The 13,096-nt window shown below is 69.3% G+C and overlaps 1 protein-coding gene across 8 annotated transcripts in view; it reads left to right on the forward strand.

Moving 5' to 3' along the window:
• The first annotated feature begins 310 nt into the window (after positions 1–310).
• The window catches only part of CACNA1H (calcium voltage-gated channel subunit alpha1 H), a 49,399-nt gene continuing 36,613 nt past the window's right edge, over positions 311–13,096 (forward strand). For all 8 annotated transcript variants that reach the window (XM_077906030.1, XM_077906031.1, XM_077906032.1 and 5 more), the window contains exon 1: positions 311–606. In XM_077906030.1, the coding sequence (XP_077762156.1) occupies positions 325–606 (282 nt within the window). In that variant the 5' untranslated portion in view covers positions 311–324. The remainder of the gene's footprint in view (positions 607–13,096) is intronic.

The following is a 13,096-nucleotide window of genomic DNA, read 5'->3' on the forward strand; positions in this document are numbered from 1 at the left end:
GGGGCGGGGGCCGGCGCGCTCCAGCCGGGGCCGAGCGCCGAGCGGGGATGCCCGCGGGGACGCCGCCGGCCGCCGGAGCGAGGTAAGACGCGACGGGACCCTCGGCAACTTAGCGGAGCGGTCGCGCTCCGGGGTGCGGGGTCCGGGGTCCGCGCGCCGGCGGCGGGAGGGGCGGCGCAGCCCTCCGCGGGGGGCGGGGGCGGGGGGCGGGGGGCGCGCTCGTGTCTAATAAGAGGAGACAAAGGCGGCTCCTGCGGCGCCGAGCGCGGTCGCCCCGGGCCCGGGCCAGCGCTTGTGCCCCCGCAGGTGCCTCCCGCTGCCACCATGAGCGAGCGCGCGCAGGCGGCCGGCGAGGTCCGAGTGCCCCTGGGCGCCCCGGCCCCGGGCGTGGCCCCGGCGAGCCCCGGGGCGGCGGCGCGGGAGGCGGAGGCGGGGTCGGGGCCCGGCGCGTCCCCCCCCGGGAGCCCGGAGGCCGAGCGCGGCGCGGAGCTGGGCGCCGACGAGGAGCGGCCCGTCCCGTACCCGGCGCTGGCGGCCACCGTCTTCTTCTGCCTCGGGCAGACCACGCGGCCGCGTAGCTGGTGTCTCCGGCTGGTCTGTAACCCATATCCTTCTGGGCCGCCCGGCTGCGGCGACGCGGGGACCCCCCCCCGTGCCCCCGCGGGAGCGACCCGTGGGAGCGGAGCGGGCGGGGCGGGGCGCGCGGGCTCCGCTTCCTCCCGCACGGGGTGTCCCCCCGGACCGCCTGGGGATGGAGCGTGGCGGGCTTGGGGGTAGAGGGACCGGCGGGGCCGAGGGCGGACCCCCTGCGCCCGCTCGGGTGGCGGTCAGGATGGGGCGCTGCCCCCGGGCTGTGGGGACCCTGGCTGGACCCTGGCTGGGGAGGGGGAGGCCCGAAGGAAGTGGAGCGAGGGGACCCAAGTTTGCAGCCTGAGCTCTGGGCTGGGGCGGGGGAAGGCCGGGCACATTTGCGGGGAGGGGGACCCCCCTTCCAGGGAGCGGTGCCCTGACGTTGGCTGTGAACTCGCCGCTCCAGGCTGAACTCGGGGCTGGGGCTGATCTAAGTCATGCGCAGCTGGGGGTGGGGGGCAGGGACGCAGCAGCTGGCTCTGTCCGCGGAGTCCCTGCTCCCGGGGCCCCTCCTGGGCTTTCTGCTCTTGGCTAGAGTGGCACAGACCTGCAGAGAAGGCTCCAGAGGGGTTTGGGTCAGACCAGGGGGTCCCCAGAGGGATGCAGACGGCAGGTGTGGGGGTCCCCCAGCAGGTGGTCTTTGGCGCTGTCTCTGCCCCCTGCATCCCACCCTGCTGGTTCTTGCAGCTGGTGGGAGCTGGTCTTCAGGTGGCCGGGCCCCTGGACAGGTGGGGAGGCGGGGTGGGGGTATGTGGCCACGTCCAGGAGGTTGACCCAAGAGGGGACCTCCTTGTATGCTCTCTTTCTTTGAGTAGAGACAGAGACAAAATGAGCGACGTGTGTGTACTTTATCTACCTTGTGTGTCTGACTGTATAAATATTAAATGTAAAAGAGGAATCTGTACCAAAAAAAGTAATGAAATGCATGGCTTTTTTTTTTTTTCTTTCCTTTAAATCCAAACATTGGCTGAGTCCAGGACACTTCCCGGTTGTGAAGAAGGTGGTCGTGGTCGCAGCCCCAGGGCCGGCCCCTCTGTCTTGCAGCCTTGGCAGCCCTTCGGCGGGGGGGCATCCCCGGGGGCCCAGGTATCGGGGCTTGGCCTGCAGGGTGCCTGTAGGTTTGTCCTCTGCCTGGAACTGTGGCCTGGAGACGGCCCGGCCGCCTCATTTTGGCAGGAAGGTGGCATGGCTGGGTGTGGTGCTGGGTGACAGGGTGGTGTTTGAGGGCCCCGGGTCAGGACAGGGCTGGCGGCTGGCTTTGTCTGCGTGTTCGGCATTTTCAAGCGTGTGCAGAGACCAGATAGGGAGAGGGCCGAGTGGGGCCTGGGCTTTGTCTCCTCTGACAGTCCCCGTGTCTGGCTGCTGTGTTCTCTGGAGCCTGACCCAGGGGTGCTGGGTGTTCCAGGCGCTTCAGGCCGGCTGTGTCTCTGAGGACGTCTGACGGGGGTGTTTGCATTACTCGGTGGAGGAGGGGGGCAGGAGTGAAGCCCAGGGGGGTCGGCAGGGCTGTGTGCTGTTCTCCTCGTCTCCATGCTTGCTCGTGACCCAAGGAGGAGGATGCTCCGTGGCCCTGGGCAAGCAGGCTGGGAGTGGAGGGGGGTTGAGGGGCTCAGCTCCCCGGATCAGCTTACTGGTGTTCTGTGGAAATCCTGCATCTGTCAGGCAGGGTGGGCACGTCCCGGTCTCCAGCCTGGCGGAGACGGCTGCTGACCTCCAGCAGATGCCAGGCCGCGCTGTGGGGGTGTGTGTCGGCTCTGGGGAGAACCTAAAATAAGCTGGCGCTCCTGGACAGGTGGGGATTGCCCCCCCCCCCCCGGGGAGCCTGGGGGACCTCAGCACAGCCTTCCAGAGCTCTCCACGTTCCTGGGGGTCAGCAGGCTGTCCCAGGGCAGACAGGGGGGTGTCCTGCAGCCGGAGGCTGCCTCTGCACCTCCAGCCCCTGGCGCGCCCTGTCCTGGAGCCTCCAGAGGGCAGAGTCGGGGGCGGGGGGGACGGGATCGTTGGGTCTGCTCTGGGAACCCACACTCCGTGGAGCGGCTCCTCACTCCCCGGAGGCTGGCCGCATCCCAGCTGACGTCTCGGAGCCTCGGAGCCGGGCCCCACGCCGGCGATCGGAATGCAGGAAGGGGCCTTCCCTAAGCCCTGAGCTCTCGGGAGCACCCACGGGACGACCCGAGCTGGGCAGACGCGCGTGGGCCGCCTCGGCTCTGAGGGGGCTCTGAGGCGGGGTGGAGCAGCCGGCAAGGGCAGCCCATGTCCTTATCGATTCCCTCGGCACGTTGAAAACACTACCGTGCTGGAAGTTTAGGGCGAGTGCTGCTTCTCCTACGTGGGTTTATTTATAGAGGAAGGTGGGTGGGATCTGTGTTGTCGCCTTCGTGGCTGGGTTACCTCTTGCCCGGGCTCCCCGGGGGCTCCTGACTCCGCTCTCGCCTGCGTCCTAGCACCTGGGCCAGGCAGGGCCTCTGGGGACACTCAGTGTTGGGAAGGGGGGATGCCCGGAGAGACGGCCCGCAGCCCAGCGAGGAACCAGGAGGTGCCCCCACCGGGGCTCAGGGGTGGCGTGCACCTGCAGGAGGTGCCTCCCGGGGGCTGGGTACCCAGCGCGCCTCAGTGCAGCCCCCCCCAGGGAAGCCGAAGGACGCGCCAAGGTCACGCAGCTCCCGGAGGGCAGAGCTCAGTGAGCCCGGTGTGACACTCAGGTCCCGTGTCCAGCAGGAGCGCGAGGCTGGACCTGTCCAGCCTCTTAAGAGCGTCTGGTACACGTCGATGCCTCAGGCTGTCCGGCTGCCACCGGTACGCGGGGCTCATGGTGGTGCGGGGGTCCTTGTGGGGACGCTGGGGGCATCCACAGTGAAGGGGCCAGCCCTCCCTCCGCCCTGCGGCCCGCTCTGGCCCCACAGACCGATGCAAACAGGCCGGCAACGAGCTGTCCTCGCCTTCCTGACCTCGGGGCTGCGACCCCCTGAGCGCTTTGCCCCACGCACTGGGCTCCTGTGTGTGCTCCGGGGACGTGGGCCCGGGGTGCCCCCCTTCCCAGCCCCTCCTCGTCCCGGCACCTCGTTCCTGGACCCGGGCCCCTGTCCTCCCGGTGCCAACATGTCTGTTACGCTGGACTGGGAGCCCCCGGCCGGCCCCTCGGGGGAGGTCCTCGAGGGGTTCTTGGCCGGGCCTTCGGTGGGCGACAGCTGGAGAGGTGTGGCTGGGGCAGGGTCTTGGCTGTGGGTTGGCCAGGTGTGCACGCACCTTGCGCTCAGCACCCTGCACTCAGCACCATGCACTCAGCACCCTGCAGGCAGGGTCCCCCATCTTCCTGCGTTGTCCGAGCGAAGGCAGAGTGGCCCGGGGTGCACGTGTGTCGAGTCCGCTGCTGTTCCCTGTGGTGCTGAGGCCCAGTGGGGTCGCTGAGCCCTGACCGAGGCCTGGCCGGGGATGGCCCGTTGCTGCTCCCTGGGGCTTGCGCCATGGGGGGCGGGGAGCAGAGGTTCAGGCACCTGGTGTGGGGGCGGGGGCTTCACGGGGATGGGTTGTGCCCGCGGACCTGCAGAGGGCATTGCGGGCGGCAGGTCTCGGGCTGGGGGAGGCCTTTCCTTAGTGTGGGTGCTGCTGGGGGTGTGGTGGGCGCTTCTGGACGGGCCTCACCTCCCCTCGGTCCCTGAGCGGGAGCTGGGCTGTGAGGCGTCCAACAACCCAGCTGGGTTCTGGGGCAGCTAAGGAGGGCTTCCTGGAGGAAGCGAGGTTGAGCCGGGCTGTGTGCACAGCAGGAACTGCAGCCCGGAGGGCGTTTATGGGTCTCGCCAGGGCTTCCGCGGCCCACGCAGACGGGGAGGCTGTGACCACAGGATCCTGCTCTGATCAAAGGTCCAAGTCAGTGCCCACGTGGCCCTGGCGTCAAGCAGGCCGTGGAAGGACAGTGAGTGTGCGGTGAGCTCTGAGGGCTGGGGGGACCTGGCCTGGACCTCGCTTTCCCCACAGGGGCCGGGCCTTCGAGGCTGCCCCTGCCCTACACCCCCCCCACCCCCTGGCATCTCCAGCCCCGAGTTGGGCAAACAGTTGGTATAGGTCGAGCTGACAGATTAGCTGACAGAGGCCAGGGAGCCTGACTCCAGCCCCGGGGGCCGTGCTGAGCCCCAGCGCAGCCCCCATCCCTGCATCTGCAGCCCAGCGGGACCAGGGGACGCAGGGGGGCGGTCAGAGCCAGGTGGGGCTCCTGGGCACACCCGCCGCGAGGCGCCTCCACTTAGCAGACCTGTCCTGGCCGGAGCTCCATGCCGCCCCCCACACTGGGCCCGCAGTGCCTCGCCCTGCAGGCTGCCCCAGGACTCGCCGAGCTCCGCCGCAGGCCCAGCCTGTCCAGCCATTGGCCATTGGCCATCCTGGGCGGCTGGCCTGAGCCTGGTGGAGGCGCCGGGCTGGGTGCCCCAGATGGAGACTGTTGGGGCCTGGAGGCCAGGGAGGTTCCAGCAGCTGAATGGACGCAGACACCGGTGGTGGTAGGAGGATGTAGAGCAGGGGGTCCTCCGCAGGGGGATGGCACAAGGAAAGGTCCTGAGGCAGGTGGGATGTATCCATGAGGCTGGAGGGGTCAGGGGTTTGCTGCGAGGTGAAGGTGAGCTGAGGCAGCCAGCACGGTGGGCGGGGTGGTGGGGTCAGGGTCACTCCTGGGAGGGTCGGTGTGGACACCAGGCTTGGGGGACGAGGGAGGAGCGATAGGGAGAGGCGAGCAGCTGGTGGGCGCCGCAGGGCAGAGGCCGGGACACAGAGGGTGCTGGTGCCTCCTCGGATGCCCGCGAGGTCCGAGCCGAGGGCAGGGCTACAGCCGGGCCTTCAGGGGCAGCTCTGAGCTCTGTGGGCGTCACATCCGGACCACCCACATCCGTCCTGACCCAGGGCAGCCTTGGGCGCCCTCCCTAGCACGGCCTGTGCCGCGGCAGGCTACACGGCCACCTCCCGGAGCAGAGGGCTGGCGGGGCTCCCCGTGGGGTCAGGAGGTGGAGGGCCGGGGGGGACGTCCTGGAGCTGTACGCTCGGCAGCCCCACTCAGCCCACGCCGGAGCCCGCACCGGACACTCGGGGACCAGGCCTCGACCCCAGGCAGCCAGGGTCAGGCCTGAGATGTCCTCTGTGCTCGCGGCCCACCCGTCCACCCAGAGGCCCGGTCGGGAACGCTCCTGCTTTCCCTCCCCGTGAGCGGGCGCGTAAATCAGGGGCGCGGAGGACCCGGCGATCCCTCCTTGGTCGTTAATTGCCTGGGAACGACCCGAGTCACGGGTTGGATTGCTGGCAAGGGGCCGTGGAGTCAGGCGTCGGCCCCGCGGCGACGTGGGCTTGGCCTCGCAGATGGCACGGGTGCAGGCGGGGACGGCATGGCCCTTGTGAGTTGGCGGCGGGTCCGTGGGTGACAGATGGGGGCCGTGCCGTCTTCGCCGAGTGAGTAGCAGCTCCCCGTTCTGCTCAAGGGGCCCCACGGAGCGGACGCACGCCTTGCGGGGGAGGCCGGGCTGCGCATACCCAGGACCCGCCGGGCCCTCGCCCCTGTGCTGAGGGGGGAGCATCAGAGCCAGGAGCTGTCACCCGCGGTTGATGGGCACAGGACGGGGACGCCGCCCTCTCCCTGCTGGATGCAGCAGGGAGCCCTGTGATGTGGGTGGCTCCTGCCGCGGGGGGATCTCGGTTCCAGGAGCAGCCTCTCGTTCTGGGTGACACACGTGAGGACTGTGTCCAGGGGCGCCCCGCTGCCCATCCCCGACTGCAGCCTGAGCCTCTGCGGTGGACCAGGCTTGTTGGGGTGAGGTAGGCAAAGAGACGACCTCAGCAGCCCCCTCCCAGGGCCCTGAAGTCTGGGGACTGCCCAGGGTGACACCCGTGGCCCCCGGCCACCCCCAGCCCCGGCCTGTGGTCCCACCTGCCGTCTTGCTCGCATGGGAGGCCCCTGCTCAGGCGGAGGGGGGTTGGTGGCCGCGGGAGTGCAGGGTGGGGGACGGGCAGGAGCTCCTGGGTGGCGCAGCCCCTGTCTAGGTGCGGCCGAGTGGAGAGGGCCTGGCCAGCGGCGGGCCTCCTTGCTCACAGTCACGGTCACTGCCTGGGTTCTCCTGCCCCCCCCCACCCCCTGTCCAGGGAGGTTAGCACTCTAGATGGTGTGGACGCCGCCATGGACGTCAGTGTGGAGGGCGCTCCGTGGTCTCCAGCCGCGCCGTCTGTTCCAGCCCTTTGCTGGCCCGCGTCAGCACCCCCTCGCCCCACGAAGGCCCTGCAGTTTCCGGGGTTCCTTGTGTGCTGCTGGCGCCTGCCTCGCCTGCATCGGGTCCCTCACGTGGCCCCGATTGTCCTTTCTGGTCGCTGCTGGGATGGGGTTTCCGGGGGCCCTGGGTCGGGGTGAGGGTGCAGTCCAGTGCACGGCTGGCCGGCGAGAGGCTTTGGAAGCCACTGGCCTTGTTGTCTGTCCCAACCCGGCTCTGGGAGCACCCAGGACGCGTGTAGGGTGCATGGTCCTGGACCCGTTAGCCAGGGGCGGGGGAGCTGCAGAGAGCAGAGCTTTGGGGAAGGACGGGATGTGTATCTCTGAAATCCGAGGCAGTGGGGGCCCTTCTATTCCAGACCCCATCACGGGGTCAGAGGCTGAGGTGCTGGGGTCACCACCACCCAGGAGCTGATGGCCGTGGTGGACGAGGACATGTCCTGGGGGCGTTTCCTGATGGGGGGGCTTCCTCTGCTCCCCCAGACACAGACCGTGCTCCCCGATGACCTGTGTGCAAGCCCCCGAGGTTCTCGGGCGGGTGTTACCAGTATGAGGCCTGAGGCCGTGGCCCGACTGCCCGCCCGGCGCCCCAGGGGCAACCTTTGAACCCCTCCTGCCTCCCGGGCAGCCCGGCGGGTCCGCAGCCAGCTGTGCCCCAGCTGTGCGACCTTCAGGTGACCTTCTTGGACTTGGTCGTGGCGACGGCAGGTAGGTGAGGTGGCTGCGTGGCGACTCCACGTTCCTCAGGCTCCAGGCGCCACGTGCGTGCTCTGGGCTGTGCCCTTAGTCCCGGGGAGGGGTCCTCAGGGACCCCGGGAGCCCACAGAGGGGCGAGGAGCCACAGAGGCGCAAAGGCGGCGGTGCTGGGCTCCACCCCTGGGCATCCCTGGGCGGCCTGGGTTGGGAGCAGCGCGGCACCCCCCGGTCCGCGTCTACTGGGACCCTCAGAATGCGGATCTTCCTGGAAGTCGGGTTTTTGTGGATGTAATCACGTCAAGACAGGGTCGGCCTGGAGCGGGGGGCCCTTGGGGCAGTGGCCGCGTCCTCAGGAGGGAGGAAAGACGGGCCCAGGGCATGTGTCGAGCCCCGTGACGGTGGTGGCGGGTGGCGGGGTGACGTGGCCCCTGCCCCGGGCTGCCCGGCCTCTCCTGCAGCCTCCAGCACCTGGAGGCACGAGGGAAGCGGCGTGCCGACCCCTTGGCGTGGACATTGGCCTCCAGCCTGACCTCCCCTGGGCCGTGGGGTCCGTGTCAGGGCCCCTGCCCCAGCTCGCACACCCCGGGCGCTGCTGTCCGCCCCCCACGGGGAGGGAGATGAGGCGCTGGGCGCCGTCACGGGAGGGAGCCCTTTATAGGCTGAATCACGCTCAGCTGCACTGTGTCAGGCTCTCCGGCGAGGAGCCCCCGGGGCAGAGGGAGACCAACCGTGACATTAGCCGTGCTGGGCCGTTCCGGGTGGATGGAGGGTGTGGCCCTGAAGCCACAGGCAGCGGGGCCGCCCGAGGCCCCTGGGAGGTGCATGGGGGCTCCACGTGGCAGACAGAGCCGCAGGTGAGCCCACCACGAGCTGCGGCCAGTGCACGGCCTCCTGCATGGGCAGAGGGCAGGGCTGACGGGGCTGGAGGCCCAGCTGGGGACCCCCCATCGTGTCAGCAGAGCCTGGGAGGCCTGGCTCGTTCTTTGGCCCAGGGAGGGTCCCCGAGGATCGCCCTCTGACCCCAGCCCTCTGTTCTTGGGGTGTCCCTGTGGGGTTTGGCCATGAGGTGCGGCCCCAGACGGTCCCCTGGGGCCAGGCTGTGCTCCCAGGTGGCAGGGGTGGCCGTGGGCAGGGGGCAGGTCCGGCGCCGTCTCGGTGAGCTGCTAGAAGGGGGCCCTGGCATCTGTGGCACCCGGAGCGTCCGCTGAGCCGCTGGCCTGTGCCCACTGCTGCTCCAAGGCCCAGCCCCCCAGAGATGGCGCCCCAGCCTGGAAGCACAGAGGGCGTCCCTGGCCAGGTGGGGGCCACGCGGCTTGCGGTGCCCGCTGCGTCCCTTTGTCTTTGCACCGGTCGCCGGCTGGCCACAGTCTGATGAGTCAGCCTGCATTAGCGCCTCGTGGACGCGGGCTGGGTCTGGCCCGTGGGTGCTGTGCTCTCAGGCACGGCGGGTCCCCTCCCGAGGTCCTGGGGGAGTGGCAGTGCCCTGAAGCCGTGTCCCACAGATACGGGGTTCAGGTGTCTGGGACGTGGAGGACGCCTCCCTGGGGCACACGGCCTGGCCGTCAGGAGGTGGACAGGGGAGCTGTGGGGACACGAGAAGGTGCCGGCAGGTGGGGTGTGGGGTGTGGGGAGCACCAAGGGGGGCAGGACACAGGGGGCTCAGAGGCTCACGCACCCCAAACCACAGAGCACCGGGCTGTCCTGGTCTCCAGACTGGTCTGGAGCTTTTTAAAATTTTTTTAGTCTATCACAAAACGTGGGTCACTTGCTTGGAGGGGGACACAGACTGGGGCACCCGTGGGCAGAGGCAGGGACCCGGGAAGGGGGCAGGTCCTTCCTGCACCTGTGTGGTGCAGGCCCAGTGGGGCGGCGGGGGGGTCAGGATGGCCCAGGCTGACCCCAAGCACCCCCGGGTGGGGCCCCCCACCCTGCACCCCGCAGCCCTAGTGTCCAGATTCCAGCGATTTGCCGGCCTCCCACCCTGCGGTGTCCATCTGTCGCCCTCGGGGGCTGGACAGGCCGCCGGCTGCCGGCCTCTTGGTGACTGTGCAGCCCTGGGTCTGTGGCTCCTGCCGGGGTAACGTGGGCGGGTGGGGGGCCCAGTGCCCTCTGACGGCGAGCCCCGCACTCGCGGTGTGGCCGTTCCCCGACGGGTGGCACGAGTGTCCCGTGTGCAGGTTCAGTCCCAGCAGCCACCACGTAGCCGCAGGGATGTCCTGTGGGTTCACGGTTCCCCAGGCAGCGCCGGGACTGGGCCGATGCAGTGGGGGCCGCGCCGTCGAGGGAGGCTGTGGCCGGGCTTGGGGTCCCGGTGCTGCCAGTGGCAGGTTGGCACGCCCTGCAGGTTGGGGGTGCGTCTGACCATGGGGAGCCCCGCCTTGGCGTCCACCCTGGGGGGCACTCAGCACCCAAGGTCTGCGTCCCGATGGGAAGCCGCAGCTCAGGGCAGGTCGCCACGTGGCCTCTGGGTGAGCGCAGCCGCTGCTTTCACAGACACGTGCAGGGGTCACCTGTACCTCGCCGGCTCACGCAGAAAGCACGCTTTTCTCATCCCCCCACCAGAGAGACCGCGACCCTTCCCTGGCGACCCCAGGTCTGCTGTCTGACCCCGGCTCTGCCTCTGCTGGGCGTTTCATGAAAACGGCGTCGCTCACCGTGTGGCTCCTGTCTCCGGCCCGTGCCCCGGGCAGGTCCATGTGGTGGCCTGTGACCGGGCATCACTCCTGTCGTGTGGCGGGGCCGCGGCGTGTCCGTGCGAGCATCCGTGCGCGCTCGGGCCGTGTGTCCCTTTGGGGTGCGGAGCGGGGCCGCTGTGCAGCCGTCGGCAAGTTTTGTTTGAACCCATTTTTGGGGCCCTTGGGCGCATACCAGGTCATAGGAGAGCCACGCGGACGGAGGACTGGCCAGGGTGCTTTCCGAGGCGCTATCTGCTTGTTAACCCCCAGCCCCAGCAGGTTGGGGTCCCCGAGGGGCTCTGCGGGGGCCTTGGGGGTGGTCGCACAGGAGGCCGCCTGTGAGCCTTGGGCACCATGCCCCGCCTGACGCTTCCTGCCGACAGGTCAGGGTGTCCCCTCGGGGGTGGTCCTGGCAGCCCCCCGGGGGAGAGCGGGGCCCTTGGGTCCGGACCTCCCTTGGGGGGACCCTCTGGCGGGGCTGGGCCACGGGAAGCACGCGGCCCGCCAGGTGTGGTGTCCTGGCGCCAGATGGGCACGCAGGTGGGGCGAGGCGCGTGCTGGGCCGGCAGCAGGTGGGAGGCACGGCCGGGTGTGTGCGTGCGTGTCCATCCGTCCAGCATCCATCCCTTCCTCGGCCCTCTGGAGAATTTCAACACCCACGCTTGGAACGAGGGGAAAAAAAAATTATTAATGAGCTTGGAGCGGTTGCCATGGGAACCTGTTGCTAATGAATCTCTGGGGTTCCTTTTACCTTTGTGGAGCGGAGCTGCTCTCCCAAAGACGACATGTTTCCCACTAATCAGGTTGCCGTGGCAACGCCTGTCACTAATCCCCAGCCACGCTCCTGGCTTCCTGGCCTGGCCCCACTTACATAAAACAGTTTCGTGAGCGCAGGGCCGCTCCTGGGTCGGAGACCCCTCGGCCCCGACACCTGTCTTCATGACCACCCGGCCTTCCCCCCGCCCCAGGGCCACACGCATGGTCCCTCCACCACGGGAAGCAGAGGCACCCAGAGCCCGTGGTGTGTGGTGTTTGCTGGAAAGAGGAACTGCAGAGTCCTTTGCTGGGCCCACCACGCGTCCTGTGCGTGGATGGCTGGCATACAGTGGGCACTCAGTAAATGCTGAGCCAGGGCAGCAGTGCAGCCGGTGGGGCTGTGGGAGCTAACCTCTGCCCCGTGTGTGCCTTAGGCCTGGCGGTGGAGAACGTTCTAGAAGGGCTGCGGATACCTGCACCTCCAAGGCAAGGGTGGAATCGCCCGTCCTGATGGGCAGGAGGCCGGGTGGACGCCCACAGGGACCGTCCAGGATCACGCTCGCCCCCAGGAGCCCAGAGGGCAGCCTGCTGTGATGCCAGTGCGACGCCGGGGGCTCCGTGCAGAGGGCGGTGGTGCTGGGGTCATCGAGCCCCCCGGGTCCCGCCCTCATGTGTGTGCACGGGTGGACCCTGCTCTTGGGAGCTGGTCGTCCCCACCCCCCACCCCCCTAGCTCGGGGCCCACTGGGAGGCTGCAGGTGCCACCCCAAGGGACCCCGGTCAGTGTGGGACACCCTGCGGCGGCCTGGGCAGGTGCTGGGGGGAGGCAGGCTGTGCTGCTTGGCAGATGTGACGGTGCGATAGGCTTCCTGGAGGAGGCGGTCACACACGGCTCTGTAGGGGTGGCGGTTCCGGTCACGGGGGTACCCAGCGTGTGTTCTGGGCCCCTCAGGTCCTGCCCCGGGGGCTGCCGGGGGCTCCATGTCCTAACGCCCTTAGTGGGGCCCCCGTCTCCTGCGACAGTGGGCTCGGGCTGCTGGGACAAAGGAGCCTGGCCCGGGCGCTCAAACTGCAGGGGTGGGGTCCCCTGCACGTACGTCCAGGAGCCCGGCATGGATCTGTGCGCATGTCTGCATCTGCCCGGGGGTCCCAGCCGGATCCTGCTTTCGGAGTTGGGGCTCTCCGGCCTTCCCCCTGGAGTCCTGGGCAGGGTTCCCGGCCCCCGGGCTCCGTCTGTGGGTCCAGCTTCTGCTGCTTCTTCTGCACTGCCCCCAGGTCCCCGGGAACACCCTCTCCAAAATACCCTGGCTGATGAGCACCTGAGCCCCAGGCCCAAAGCTGGCCCCTGGGGCAGCTGCTGTCACGGCTTCTTGCAGTGGACGCAGGGCCTCCGCGGGCCTCGTCTGGGGCTTCCTTCTATGGACTGCGTTCCTCGTGGGGTCCTGCTGACCTGGGGCGGGGGCAGAGGCGGCCCTGCAGCTGCTCCTGCCCAGCGGGCAGCACGGGGAGGTGAGCCTGGGCTGGGGTCTCAGGTCCCGGAGAGGCCCCCCACCCCGCTTCTGGGGATGCTGCTGCCCGGGGCCTGAGGCTAGTGGCCCAGGGCAGCAGGGAGGATGTGGGGAAGATTCTAGATGATTCTAGATGGCAGGGTGAGCTGATGTCGGGGGAGTGAGGACCAGAGAGGGAAGGTGGGCGGCTGGGCGGTGGTCCCCAGGGCCGAGGTCTCCGCTCCCCACGTCGCTGTCGCTGTGTCTGGGTGTCTAGGGCCGGGCCGACCAGGAGCCCCAGCCGGATGAGGGGGTCTGGGAACGGCTCCGGGCGGGAGGTGGGCAGGTGCAGGCAGGGCGGCCCCGCAGCTTTGCGGCACCCCAGCCCTGCCTGTGGTGCGTCTCACCCCTGGGCTGACATCGTGGGCTGAGGGGCAGTGTGAGCGGGAGACTGGTCCTGGGGCCACCCTGGACTCGCCACACGGGGCCCCTCCTGGCCATCTGCTCCTGCCCACGTGCTGTAGTTGCCGGGCCCGACGGTTTCGTGCCTAGGGTCTTGGGGACCCGCATCAAGCCAGGACTGGGGCCCCCTGTGTGCACACAGCCACAGGCCCC

The sequence above is a fragment of the Canis aureus genome, chromosome 8 (assembly GCF_053574225.1).
Source record: "Canis aureus isolate CA01 chromosome 8, VMU_Caureus_v.1.0, whole genome shotgun sequence".
NCBI classification, from domain to species: Eukaryota; Metazoa; Chordata; class Mammalia; order Carnivora; family Canidae; genus Canis; species Canis aureus.